The 13,890-nt window shown below is 49.6% G+C and overlaps 1 protein-coding gene across 4 annotated transcripts in view; it reads left to right on the top strand.

Moving 5' to 3' along the window:
- Positions 1-8,889: 8,889 nt before the first annotated feature.
- The window catches only part of MARCHF4 (membrane associated ring-CH-type finger 4), a 108,168-nt gene continuing 103,167 nt past the window's right edge, over positions 8,890-13,890 (top strand). Inside the window, exons 1-2 of one of the 4 annotated variants that reach the window (XM_072874496.1) lie at positions 8,890-9,226; positions 9,350-11,139. In XM_072874496.1, coding sequence (XP_072730597.1) covers positions 10,648-11,139 — 492 coding nt within the window. In that variant the 5' untranslated portion in view covers positions 8,890-9,226; positions 9,350-10,647. Of the gene's footprint in view, positions 11,140-13,890 lie in introns of all 4 variants that reach the window. The other 3 variants (XM_072874495.1, XM_072874494.1, XM_072874497.1) reach the window with 3 other exon arrangements.

Below are 13,890 nucleotides of genomic sequence, written 5' to 3'. Positions count from 1 at the left end.
CTCCTCTCAGTGTGGTTGCTGGACGTCAGGACCATGAAATATTAATAGTCAGTGTGTGTTAAGGGTCCCCCTCTCTGCCTGATCCACAGACAATGTGCATCTGTCTCTGCTTCAGCCACAGAGCTCAGCTCAAGCTGTGGACACTGGTTGTTTTCGCTTGGGAGCCCTCGATGCACCCGGCAGCAGGGCAGCTTTGCCACTGGTGTTGAGTCTGGGCTTGGCAGGTGGCCCCAGCTTCCTGACTGTCACCCTGGCATCTTGCATCAGCACTAAAAACCCCTGCGTTATTTTTATGTGGTGCAGTAGTCTCTTTTTTGCCACAAAGCAGAACATGAGCAAAGGGTTGCAGGCAATGTGAGATGACTGGAGGAGGGATGGATAGCAGGGTAGTAGGACAGAAAGGGGAGAGCTACAGTTGCAAGCAGAGACATCTTCAGTGGCTCTACCAGTAGCCCATCCCCTTTCCCCATCCGTCTTTCACACACACACACACACAGAGGGAGTTGAGCAGTGGCAGATGGGGAAAGAAAATAGATAAATAAAAGTGTCAGTAGGATGGATTGATTTGCACTTGGTCTTCTCTCATCTTTCTGCATATGTCTGCTGGTATGTAAAGATCACACAACCAAGGGACTTAGCACTGACCTGGAAAATTTATACCACTGAACATAAAAATGAATCAAAAAGAAAAATGTAGGAAGGGGTGGTCAGGGAACCGAACAAAAGGAGATTAATTTTTTTTCCTGTGTACATCAGGATTTTGTTGGGACAGCAATTTCATGGTAGCACATATTGCCAATGCCACCGCAGGAGCAGCTCTGCCTCAGAGAAAAGAGACCAGGTGGGCAGTTTCCTGTGCTGAGTTCCCTCATAGTTTTGATCCTTATGTGCCTAAAATGAGGGCTCCTCAAAGGGCATGAGAGTTGGACAGGGCTGAGCTCAGCAGCAGAGTCCCAACACATGATGGCTTCAGACAGAAGAGACACCGTCTGCCTCTGCACGCTCTCCTGATATCACACACCCAAACCACATCAGGAAGGGCAAGAGGATAATATATCTCAGGGTACTCTGGGCCAATTCTCCTGTGATTTTCCAAGTTTCCAGTAAGCTGGTGCATCCAGAGGAAACTCTTCCCCTCTGTGTAGTGCCACCATGTAACTGAAAAAGCAGCGTCCCAAGGAAGAGATTGTTGGTCTGCCCACCCTGCCTTTTGCCTGGATGACCAGGACTCCAGCCATGGGCTTCGTTTAGCATATGTCAGCAGCAGCTCCTCATCGTCATAATGTACATAAGCACAGCCATTCCTGCAGTCCTGCCAGCTTGTGGTCTTCCTCTGGGTCTCATCAGACCCAGTCCCACTCCCAGAGTTACCATGGGTGCTGCAACACCATGCCCTGCAGGTGGCTAAAGTGGGTCCTGCACTGGGCTAAGCCCACCTTGCCCCAGGCACCCTCCTGTGCAGGGAGCCTGGGCGGAGACCTGGGCATGGCCACTGTGCTGGGGTAGGGTGCTGGTTGGGAGCAGGGGAAACAATGGCCACCAGCTCCTCTGGTGGGGCCATGGGAAGCTTGAATGCCCATCCCTACTCCTCCAGGGGTAGGTGGGGAGGATCTGGGGCACCATGCTGCTGGCTCTCCTGGCCTCCATGCCCAGCATGGGAGCCTTACCCAGGACCACAGGCAGGTTCAAGGGTGGAATGAAGTTCAAATTTGGCCTGTGTCTTATGTGTGGAAACCTTCCTTTTTAGAACATGCTGGAAACTTTTTTCCTAAGGCACTATCTATCCTCCAGGGCATCCTTTCCTCCTTCTCATTGCTAGTTTCTACACAAATTCAGGATCTTTGGTGCTTAGTCACTCTACCGTTCCTGCTGTTTATTGCCTCCAACGGGCATAATTCTCTGCTCGGGAGAACTTTGTGAGTTGCCGTGGAGGAGCTGTGGGCTGTTGTCATCCCGTTTCCAGGGGGCAATAAACAGCAGCAGTCAAACTTCCATGGAACAAAGATTGTGTGATTATTCAGTTGTAAAGAGAAGGAAGAAAAACATATATATTGCGTGTGTGCTTATTTGCACATCACACAAGGATGTGCAAATTGGTCTCAGAAGAGAGTCTTGCTATGAGGTAAAATAGGTCCCCATGTAGCACTTTGCTGCTGACTCGAATGAGGGAATTCTCCTGCCTGTGCCTTGGTTTCCCTATGCAAATCAAAGGGCTTGTAGCTTTTCCCACCTAGCTTAAGTGCTTTCAGGGCCAGGAGTTTATTCATGCCCTTACAGGGCAGGTCAGGAAGGCACTGATGTGAGTTTGGGGGCGACGCAGGGAGAGAAGTGTTTCCTGGCGTTAATGGCTTGTGTTTTCCCCCTCTTCTTGAATGAGAGCAAGTGTTTGCCTGGGAGGAAGATCCAGAGAAACCACATTAGTCTTAAGATGGAGAGGGCCGGTATTAGAGCCAGCCCATCACCACAGTCACCTGCATCTGACCTGGGGGTTAAAAAACCATCACCAGAGAGAGCTAAAGCCTGTTAGGAAGGAAAAGCCCCTTCAACAGCAGGGAATTGCTGCCTACATGCAGACACTGGCTCAGAAGCAAGTTCTTTTGAGGGTTTCCTTTTGGGGGCTGTGAGACTGAATACTTCAGTCTAGTGGGACCAAGTCATTAAGAGCTGCATGACCCCAAAGACCAGAGGGAATTTCCAGTTCATCAGCAGCAAGGATTCAGCCCACTGGGAAACTCAGGCACTCAGCACCTTTGTGGAGGTGTTTGGCACCTGGCAGCATCCATCCCTAAAATGCTCCCCCTGCCATAAAATGTAATTACAAACCCCTTTAACTACATAAACTTCTAAATCAATTAATTATCTTGGCAAGAAAATGTATATGGTTTTGAAATCTCCCTTTAATTAACATAAAGTCCGTTAGAAAGTGGTAGATCTAGGCCATCACTTGGATGTAACAGTCTCTCACTTCATGTGCTCCTGAGGCCCTGGGAGAGTGTGTCAATGCGATGCTCAAGCTCCCTTTCAAATGCTGTGTCTGGGCCACATGCAAGGCCAAGGCCTCCCTTTCAGAACAAGGTTTCCATTCTGATGTACTATTGGGGGACCCTCCTTAGAAGTGCAACGGTCAAAAATCAACTCCTGTTTCCATTGGTGTAAATCCATTGACTTTTCCCACTCACTGCTCTTCCATTTCTCTCTGCTTTCATCGCTGGCAGCACTCCATCTCCAACAGCCCTGCCTTTAAATCCACACTTATCCTCTTATCTCTGTCTTATCTCTTCCTGATGGAGCCTTCAGTTCTTTTATCGATAGACACTGCACTTGTCCATCGACAGACACTGCACGTGTCTTTGTGCAAAGGTGTAGGGAGGAGTCACCAAGGAGAGTGACACCTGACAGTGAAATCTTCGTGCACTTATTAGCAGCAGTTGCAAGCTTTCCTGTATTTCTGATGTGCATTGGAGCATATTCAGGGCAAAGGAGAGGGGCAACACAGTATCTTAACAGGCTGTGGGTTAGCCCAGTGTTTTGTACCTGACATTTCCAGATAGATTTGGAAACCTACTGACTGCTTCTGCTGTGAAAATGATGTGGAGCTGGTGCATGTGGTGGGTGCTTCTTCAGCACAGGGAGAAACTAGGATGTCCTTCTACAATGTTCTTCACTGTGTGCCTTTCTCTCCTCTCCAGTGTCCCCTCCCTTCTCAAGACCCACTATATGCAATGAGGGTCACTTAGGAGACACCTAAAATGGTCTTCTTCTCACGTCTGGACCTTGGCCTCTGCCAGCATGGTAACTCATCTACTACTGATGAAACTAAGAAGATTATCTGGCTTGTAAGTGACATCACTGCCTGCATTGTATTTATGCAGCATGGGTATATTTGCCTGCTGATCCAGAAACAAGCTCCTGTAGCTGCAGAAGTTATCTATGCAGCCTAAGATGTTAAATCCTAAGATACGGATTTGTAAGAATTTGGGGAAACAGTCTCAAATGTTAAGATGTTTATTATACTGAAGCAGAGTTCTAGTTAAGAGGGATCTCAGCTCAGAACAGGATTCACAGGATTCATCTCCTGGACAGCCTGGCATGGTGTCACCACACATGACCCCTTTGTGCCACGAATGGGTCCTCCTGAGGACAGACATTCAGTCTTCCCATACAGAGTTGCTCCTGTTTTCTTAAGCTGAGTATGGCAGTGTTGTGCCACAATATAATCATGATGGTCCTAAGGGGAATATCCTCAGTGTTACTGTGTCTGATCATGAATCCTGATAGCCAAGCAAATGCCTGATGACATGCTAGACCCTCTCAGTTCACCTTGATTTGGAGAGCACAGCGTCTCTCTCAGGATCAACCCCTAATGGGCTTGTTTAACAACATTGTTTTCTCTCTAAATCCCATGTCAGAGAAGTCAGAGCTAGTTCTAGGACTGTTGCATGTCGCTAATATAACATACATCTGAGAATGCAATTAGAGAGTTGAAATAAATTTGACTTGACTCAGGAGAGTGTGGAAATATCCAAGGGACTGGTGTTTATATACTTTATCTTTTTTTTAAATCTGAATTCCAGATCCTTTTAGGTTTGGGATTTCATGACAATTACTACATTCCTGGATAGTTAAAACCACTCAGCATTTGGCTAAATGCCTTCTGAAGATATCCTGAAATGCACCATCTATTGCAGCTGCTCTATTCAAGTCACAGTTCTGACTAGTCACCCAAGGGGACAAGGAATTCCTTTTGTAGGAGTTAGTGTAGGACTTGTTACCAGGAAAGCTCTATGTTTGGGCTTGTCTAGTCCTGAATAGAAGTGCTGTGGCTTTGCAAGTTTGAATTTGAAATCCAAATCCTAAAGGAGGAAAGGTGGGGGCTGTCCTCATCACCAATTGTATCATCTCTTTCACATACTCCTGCACATTGACTGGCCTCAAGACTGCTTGTACAGAAAGCTCAATAAAACAAAGACCGGGATTTCTTCCTAAACCCAAGGAAGAAGATGTGCAGTTGTACTTCTTTGCTTGGGCTCCTGTTGTGGGACATGCCTGATTTTTCAAAAAAACCCCAATTCCTTCTCTTCCCTTAGCAGAGAGCAAGCTGCCATGGAAGCAGAAAAATTTGCTCTTATCAACTCAGAGGCAGACCATGATCCTTGCAGGAAGAGAGCGAGTGGAAGTTAAGTCCCTGATTGGGGAGAAAGCAATAGCACAGGGACTCCCTGTGTGCAGAGTACCACGCTTTTTGCTCCAGCCCAAGGCAGCAGATATACCAAGGCACAGCACTCCAGAAATTATTTCTGATCTCCTTTGAGAAGATCATTCCAATCAATACATGGATTATTTCTGGATGCTTGGAGGATGCATAACCCCCAGCCGCTGAGCCCGGCTTCCCAGCAGCAGCATCCTTTGCATCAGCACATTTGCAACTGCCCAGAAAGAAAGACCAAAGAAAATGTGACAGAGCTCCCTCCAGCCCCCGACTGTGTCTGCCCACAAGCTTCGTCAACTGAGTTATGGTAATTACAGCACTTGAGATTTATTTAATATCTCCATCCAGGAAAAAGAACCAGGAAGTCTGGGTGTGACAAGCAATCAGAGGTTACTCAGCTGATGAGCAGCTCCCCATCACTGAGAGAGCAGTAGGAACCTTCGATGGATTGGATTTAAGTAATGGTTTGCCAGAGGGATGGGGCCCACGCCACAGCAATCAAAGCTCCTCTGCACCATTAAGGAGCTGTAAGTGGAGCAGGAGGCGCAGTGCAGCTATTGACCGAGTAGGTGGGCATGAAAATGGGTTTAGGTAACTGTTTACTTCCTGAGAGATGGAAAATACAAAGGGATGTTTCTCTGGCAGCTTTCTGGCTCTCTGATCCTGGCTGTCCACATCAGCATTTACATTGTCTGTCTCTCACATACTCGTGCACAATGACTGGTATGCTGTGTTCAAGCTGTTCGGCTGCAGTCCACGCAGAGCTTTCCTGCTTGCATTTGCCCTCTCACTATCTCTGCCATTTTTTAAATCTCTGACCTAACAACATTAAAAAAAAAAAAATATTTCTGATATGATTTTATATCAGACCGCCACATAGGCAGATCAAGTATCGCTGCAGCTCTAGCCACCCTCTTTCTTCCTTCTTCCACCCCCTCTGCACTGAGCGATGGCTTGTACAGAAAGGTGAAGAGGAGGCACATAAACAGCAATACTTTTTTCCTCCTTGTTGAGGTGGTAGCTAAGGGCCAATGGGCCCACACTCTGCTTTAGAAGACCAGAGTTAGAATATCTGCCATGAGACCGACCTGAAGCCTGACACCTGAATCCATCCTGACGCAGAATCTATAACAGGCATGCAGGTCTGCGCTGAGATACCTGGGCATCTCCCCTTCTGATTTCACGGTCAGTAGCTCAGATGTAACCAATCAAGAGGAACTAGTTCTCCACTCTCAGCTGATGGATCCATGTTTTTTTCTTTCTCTTTCTGTACCTGAGGAGGGCAGGGATAGTGTGTGCCAGAGCTGATGCCTCCCAAATGTTTTCTCCCTATGTTAACCTCATGACTATTAGCGGGCTCAAGAGACATAGCATCAAAACTCCCAGGGACAGGCCCTTTGCAAAAGGAGAAGGTGCTGCCTATGATTTGCTGCACGTTGCTTCGCATGGAGCAAAGTTAGGAAGGCTGCATTGGCCTCCTGACAGCCCCCTGCTCTGACTGAGGTCTCACCAAAGTGTCTTGGGCCAGCTCTTTCCAGTGCGAGCATTTTAAGCAAGGCACCTTGATCCATACCTGGGGACCTGAATGCAGCATCCAAATGTGAAAATATTGGCCGCTGCCCCATTTACCAAAAGAGGAATAATAGTACCCACTCACCTCTGGGAAGCATATGGAGCACCTCCGATTTATTATTTGTTTTATTTATTTTGTCACATTTATCAGCCATTCAACTCTCTGGGCACACAGCCCATACATTAAAACCCAGAGTATAATACAAAGATCTCCTCTACCCTGAGCATATCCTTTCTGTAAAACCAGGCATGGGCAGGAGGGGAGGATGAAAGATGCTTTACACAAGCAAAGGATGACAACAATATATTTTTCTCCAATTCTGTTATTGATGGAACCATTCTAAAAATGTTGGCGACATCAAGACAAGAAGATGAGGGCAATAAAAAGCAGGGGGCGGTGGAAAGCCATCCTGGAGCCTGGGCACAGATACTCAGCCTCTAGCCAGCCTGTCTCATGCTCAGGAAGTCCCTAAAATGCTCTTTCCATTATTATTTCTCTAATGACCCCATTAGACACATGTGAAATTCTGAGAAGCCTTAAATATGTTGTAGAGAGCCACAATGGCAAATCTGCCCAGCTTTTCTGAGAAATGGCAGGCTGCAGTGATGAATGTTTTAGCTTTAGAGCATCCCGATGTGTAATTTATTTGCTGGAAATTAATTGCATGTGCTGGTTTCATTTTCCTGTAGCGAATAATCATATTTGCTCCCTTTTTAATTAGGTAACAACATAGATTCCTCTGCTGATCATGGCACAGTGGTTTATGCATGTCACGTCTTATTCTAAGGGAGACAATTTCAAATCGGTGTCTAGGGCCCAGCACAACTTTTGACTGACATTAGATTGTCTATCAGCTGTAACTCCTGGGTCACTGTCAATGAAGACCTCATGCACAAGATCAGTTAGAGAACCCAGCCTGGGCATTGGTGCATGCTATATCCTACCGAAGCAGGAGTCTGAGGAAACCCTATAGATAAACCAAATTAAAGAGCCTGAAATTTCAATGGCATTGACATGATGTTGGACCCAGGCCCAGCTCTATGTCACCAAAAGGTGCGTCCCATCTGGCGGGTGTTCACTGGTCCCTGAGCTGAGATATTGCCCTGACATTAGCCAGATTGCGTAGACTAGAAGCCTTCAGATCATCTCTGTCATTAATACTTTTGGTCCACATCAAACCCAGCACCTTTGTCAGCTGTTCCAGCTGGGATGGCAAAGACAAAGTCCCAGTGGAGAACTAACTTTCCCCTTGTATTCGGAGGCTGGATGGGGCTGCACGGACACACATAGCAGGGCAGTGTGGAGAAAGCCACCTCTGCTGATGTTTGCAGAGAGAAGCTAATGGCCTCCAGCAGCTGCTACTTAAAATTTTCAAATAGGCTGAAGAGAGTAAAAACTATCAGCTTTGGCTGCCATTGGTTACTTTCAGCAAATCTCTAATTAAGCAATAGTGTTCAGTCGTATTTACCCTTCATTGGGCTACAAGGAACCCATACTTCTGCTGAAATATATGCTACTGAAAAAACCCAAATCTATCAGTGAGCAAACGCTGCTGGAGTGAAATGAAAAAATATTGATTATCATAGCTATTAAACCATGAAATCCTCTGCAACTAATTAATCTGCTAGGGAAAAGTTTCTTAGTGGGATTTCGGCTTCCTGCTGGGAACCTGTAAAGCAGGCACCATTGCCCGAGAAATCGCCAAACACTCGATCGCTGCCCCCTGCCCCTGAGAGTTCCCTTATTTCATAGGTCCCCGCAACGGCCAGTGGGACGTGAGAACCGGCCTGGAAACACGCCGGAGCGCGGAGGGGCCGCGTTCAGCAGGCTGCGGAGCCTCGCTGCCTTCCGGCTCCTCTGAGGCAGCGGGGCCGCCTCCTGCGGGCCGGCGCTCGGCGGGACCGGCCGCGGGGGGCCCCGGGCCTGCCCGGCGGCGGGGGGCGCCGGGCCGGGGGCGCGCAGCGCAGCGCGGAGCCGCGCGGAGCAGCGCGGAGCCGCCGCGTCCCCGCCCGCGCCCGGCGGAGCTGTCCGCGGCTCGTGGTGCTGAAGCCGCAGCGGCCGCCCAGCCCCTTCCCCCGCCCCGCCTCCCTGCCTCCCCGGCGTGGGCTCTTGCAGGCAGCCGGCAGCCCGGGGCATCAAAGCTTGGGGAGGGCCCCATTTCTCCCTTTGATTCTCCCCCCCACCCCCGCCTTTTTGCTTCTTTTTTTTATTTTTTGCCCTTTTTTTTTTTTTGAGCCGGGGGAGGGAGGAGAGCGCGGCCACGTTACACCCCTCCCTTCCTGCAAATCCCCGCTTGCACTGCAAACAATCTGCCTTCCCCATTGCATCCAAGGGAGACAGCAACAGCAACATCATCACGGCAAGCCGGATGGGAGAGCGGAGAGGAGGCTGCTGCTGAGGGAGAAAGGCACACACGCACACACCAGCTGGATGTTGCCAAAGCGGTAGGAGCCGCACGAAAAATAAGCCATGCTGCCCGGTGTGTCTGGCGCATTGTGCTCCATCCGAGCCTTTTAGCAGGAAGAAGAGAATTATCTGCTCCGATTTTTTTTTTTTTCCCCTGCCAGCGAGAGTGCGACAGACTTGCGATGGTTGAATGTCAATGCCTGTGAGAGAGAACAACAGTCAGAGGAGGAGGAGGACAGAAGGGGAGGAAAATGAAGGTGGGGACGGTGGTGGAGAGAAAGAAGGAGCCTCGTCCAATGCATCAAAAGGAGGTCCCTGCAATTGCTGATAGAGCCCTGGCCGCCTCGCCATCCACAATGGTCTGTACAAGCTGCCAATGCGTTTGATGACGTTCCTGTTTTGTGAAAGGAGGAAAGGAAACGTGACCATGTAAGATCCACGTTTCCCCGGTCAATTACATGCGAAGAATAGATCCGATTTCGACGGGTTTTTTTGGTCCAGGATGGTAACAGCTTAGGGAATAATACAGCCGCCTTCCCTCGCCAATTTTGCTCCGATTTTTTCGGTGTGGTCCAGACAGCTGCTGGAATAGAGAAGGTCAGAATATATAAATATATACAAAATATATATGATATATTATATATATATTATATATATAAAATTATATTTATCTCAGTACATCTGGGATTAAGCTCATTGAATGCTAATTATTTCTTTCAGGACTTTTAATATTTACAATGAAATCTTTTAAAGGCAATGGTAAAATATGAAGCCACCTGGGAGTACAGTGTTGGAAACGTAGGGTGTTTTCCCACAAACAATGTGAAGAGCTTTTTTGTCAAAGAGGCAATTTTGATAATAACAACAGCTACCAATTTTGCATTTTGATAGCCAGACCGGCTGCTATTTTGTCTGGGTGCACACCGGGTCTCGTGTGATCGGGTTTTATTTTTTAATTGAAAAAAAAATCATTAAAAAACAGAAGAAAAAGGAAAATTACTTGAGATGCCAAATACTGTCGAGAGAACCATATTCTCCCTCCTCCCCACACCCACCGGAGACGTGGACCCTTCTTTTTTACAGGCTTAGGAGTTGCGGGAGCCGATCAGGGGCTTTCTGCCGAGCCCGCCCGCGCCCCCGGACCCTCGGGCGTGGGAGATTTATTTCCTCCTCCCGCTGATTTCTAAACAAACTTGTGGAGCGGGGGGTAAGAATCCCCCAGGAGCGCCGAGTCGGGCTTTTTTTGCGGTTTTTTTTTTTAATTGTCGTCCTCGGCGGATTTCAGCGGGCTGCCGGGGATTCCACCCCCTCGCCCTCCGGCTCTGCTTTTGTCCTTTCCCCGCCGGCCAGCGCAGCCCCCCCCAGGCACGGAGGCCGCAGCGGAGCCCCCCCGGCCGCGGGGCGCCCGGCTCCTGCCCGTTTCTTTCCCACCCCGTCCCCGCCTGCCCAGGAAAGGCACATGTTAATACCACCCGGCGCGGTCATTTTCTGCTACTGCTGCTGCGGGCTCCTCCGTCCGAGACAGATGTTGCGAAACCAAGGCCTCCTCAAGTGCCGCTGCCGCATGCTCTTCAATGACCTGAAGGTCTTCCTGCTGCGGAGACCCCCCGCGCCGCCGCCGCCCTCCCCGCCGCCGCCGCTCCCCATGCCCGGCGGCGCAGAGGCGGCGGCGGGCGGCCCGGCGGGGGCCGCAGCGCCCGGGGGGCGCGGGCCCGGCTGGCGGGCGGCGGCGGCGGCGGCGGCGGCGGCGGGCGGCGGGGGCGGAGCGGGCAGCCCGGCCGCCGAGGAGTGGGGCAGCCCCGCCGGGGAGCCGCCCGCCTCCCTGCCCAGCAGCACCTCCTCGGATGACTTCGGCAAGGGCAAGGCCGAGGACCGCTACTCGCTGGGCAGCAGCGTCGACAGCGGCATCCGCACCCCGCTCTGCAGGATCTGCTTCCAGGGCCCCGAGCAGGTGAGCCCGCGGAGGGCGGTGGGCGCAGGGGCGGGGGCACGGCGAGGGGCCGCGGCGGGAGCGCGGCTCGCCCGATGGCAGCGAGGCTCCGGCCAGCAGGAACTGGGGCCTGCTGCTCGCAGGGGTCTCCCCACTGCCTGGAACAGGACCCCAAACCCAGAGGGTCTCTGTCCTCTGCCCAGGGCTGCAGGATTTTGCGCCTCGGCGGTGTTTCCCAGGGAGATGTGGGGCGGAGGCGTGCTCCGTCCCTCTCTGCTGCCCAGCAGCCTTGCCCCAGGCACCCACGCCTGGCCGCAGGGCCGTGCAGCTGTGGCATGGGGGGGACTCACGGACTCCTTCGTGGAGCAGAGCGCATCTCGGCGTGGGGGGCTTTTTGTCACCTCGTGGGTATCCAGTTACGGTGATCCCAGAAGTGATGCAAAGGACGTGCTTAATCTGCTGTTTGCTTTTAAAAATACAACTTTGGTCTGTATAAACACGTGGCAGGAGGCAGCCCCACCTCATCAGTGGTTCCCAGGGGACGGCTAGTAGGAGCTCCGCAGGTTTGCCATTGCTCCCATGCTCCCAGTTGCACTAGCAGGAGGAGGAAAACCACTGGTTACAATTGTGCCTGCTGAAGTTGCAGCCTTGAGATGCTCCTTGGTACAGACTGAGGTTGGGCCAGTGAAGTTTCCCTCCACCACACAGGAGAATGAAACAAATGCAACCTCACTAGAGCGTAAGGTGCCACCCTGGGGCATTATTCTCCCTATTTAACGGACCATTAAAAGCAGTTCACGTATTTTCAGGCTAGCAACTTCTTTACAGTAATATACATGGCAACATTTGTACCTAACGAGGCACAGCTCCAGGCGGCAAGGAAGGTTGCGGACCTCTGCTTGTGGGATCAAGCCCAGATATGCAGATAACCTTTATTCCCCAGGATAGTCCTGTTACCTGTGATAATAAGGGATCCTTGCACAGGAAAAGGTTACGAGGTTCCACTTGGCTGATACCCATTTCCATTTTAGGCACAGATCCTGGCACGTACGGTGGTACATTGAAATCCTGAGCAAAACAGGTTTTGCTCCACGGCTTCTTTCCCCTTCATGGACCTGTGTGCTCTGCTAAGGAAAGCCAGTGCTCATCTGAGAGTGGCCACGCTCTGGCACACGTCCTGCTGGTCCCAAGGATAATGCCCACGTCTGTAATGCAGTGATTGTGCCTTCCCTTGTGTAGGTCTGAGGATGGTGGTGATGGGGGCAGGGAGGTGGGGAATAGGCTTCCATTCTTCTTTGGGAGAAGCAGGGCCTGCCAGCAAGTCATCCGACTATCCACAGCCCTGCTGGATGTGTCATACCAAGGGTCCCATAGATCAGAGCTTGGTGCTCAATGGACTGTAGACTTCTCTAATGGTTTATGCAGCTGACTGATAGCTGTGAGACACAATTTTCACCATAGGCTTTTAGACGGGGGTGGGGCAAATAATTCTTTTTTGGAGATGCTGTATGCCTTCCTCACTTGACTGTCTCTTCCCCGTCTCTTCTAAAAGTTGGAAGCCGTGCAACTCGCTCCCTGGGAATTTGCATTATTCCACATTTCTAGTACTCTTCCCTGGCTTGCCATTCTGCCTGTGTACACGAGATGTAGCGCCTGCAAGATTGGCTTACGTGTCTGAGCAAATAGAGCCTAAGCAGAATTAAAATAGAGGTAACTCGCTTCCTTGGAGAACACTAATGCTCGAAAATAATCGGATGCTAATTTTCACACTGAAAACGGTGTAAGTCGCATTGTAAAAGTGAGACTATTTGCTGACCATCTGCCAGCCTACCTGAGTGAGAAGCTGAGCAGACGTGACTGGCATCTAATAGAGCTTCACCAGGATTTTTCTTTTTTGCTTCTCACAGTTTCTGACCAATATAATAAGACACTTACAGCTGGATTCTGCCACTCATCCTTGAGCAGTACCTTATTCCGCAAATAATTTTTTCTTCACCAGCATGGCTCGAGAAGTGTCTGAAACCCTTTGCCCTGCAGCAGCTGGGAAGCACAAGTCATTATGGAGGCCCGGATCGTGGGTTTTGAAAGCATGGCCAGATCCTGACACAGCTTCCTAGAAGTACGGTTCAGAATAACCGAGAACTCAATCAGTGCAGCTGATGTCAAGACCTGCAGTTTGGTTTATTTGGCCCTTAGGTCAATAAAACTCCAACAGGGCTAAATCCCGAATTCCTTCTTCATTTTTATTATAGTGTTTATTACTGGTTTAGCCTTTATTTCCCATTCATTTTCCAACACAACAGCTGAGTGAGGACCCTTCATGTTTCGGCCCCTCAAAACTATAATAAAGTCATAGATGCACATTATTCTACACCACCCCTGCCAAGACCATCATGAAAATTTATCCACTTGGAAACAAAATATAATTGCTAGTTCTTTACTGTGCAGATTAATAACAATGACAGATATAAACAGTGTTTTATTTACCTGTCAAAAACATCTGAAACTGCTGGAGCTGTGGGCAAATTTGCAGGGCTGCATCACAGTACCAGGAACAAAAGCCTTCATTATAAATTGACTGTTAGGTGCTCTAAGCTTATTTACCCACATAAAATGACAGCGAGTCTCCAAAAGATGTTTTAATCCTGTTTTGATTTTTAAAAAAATACAACAGCCAAAAAGGTTTCTTTACTAATCTGGCTTTGCAAGTAGGTTTTATTTAATATCTAATGCAAAACAAAATCGGTAGGGATTTTCACTTTAAATTTATGA

This window comes from Ciconia boyciana, chromosome 10, assembly GCF_034638445.1.
Source record: "Ciconia boyciana chromosome 10, ASM3463844v1, whole genome shotgun sequence".
Classification (NCBI taxonomy): Eukaryota; Metazoa; Chordata; class Aves; order Ciconiiformes; family Ciconiidae; genus Ciconia; species Ciconia boyciana.
This window is presented reverse-complemented; position numbering and strand designations above follow the sequence as displayed.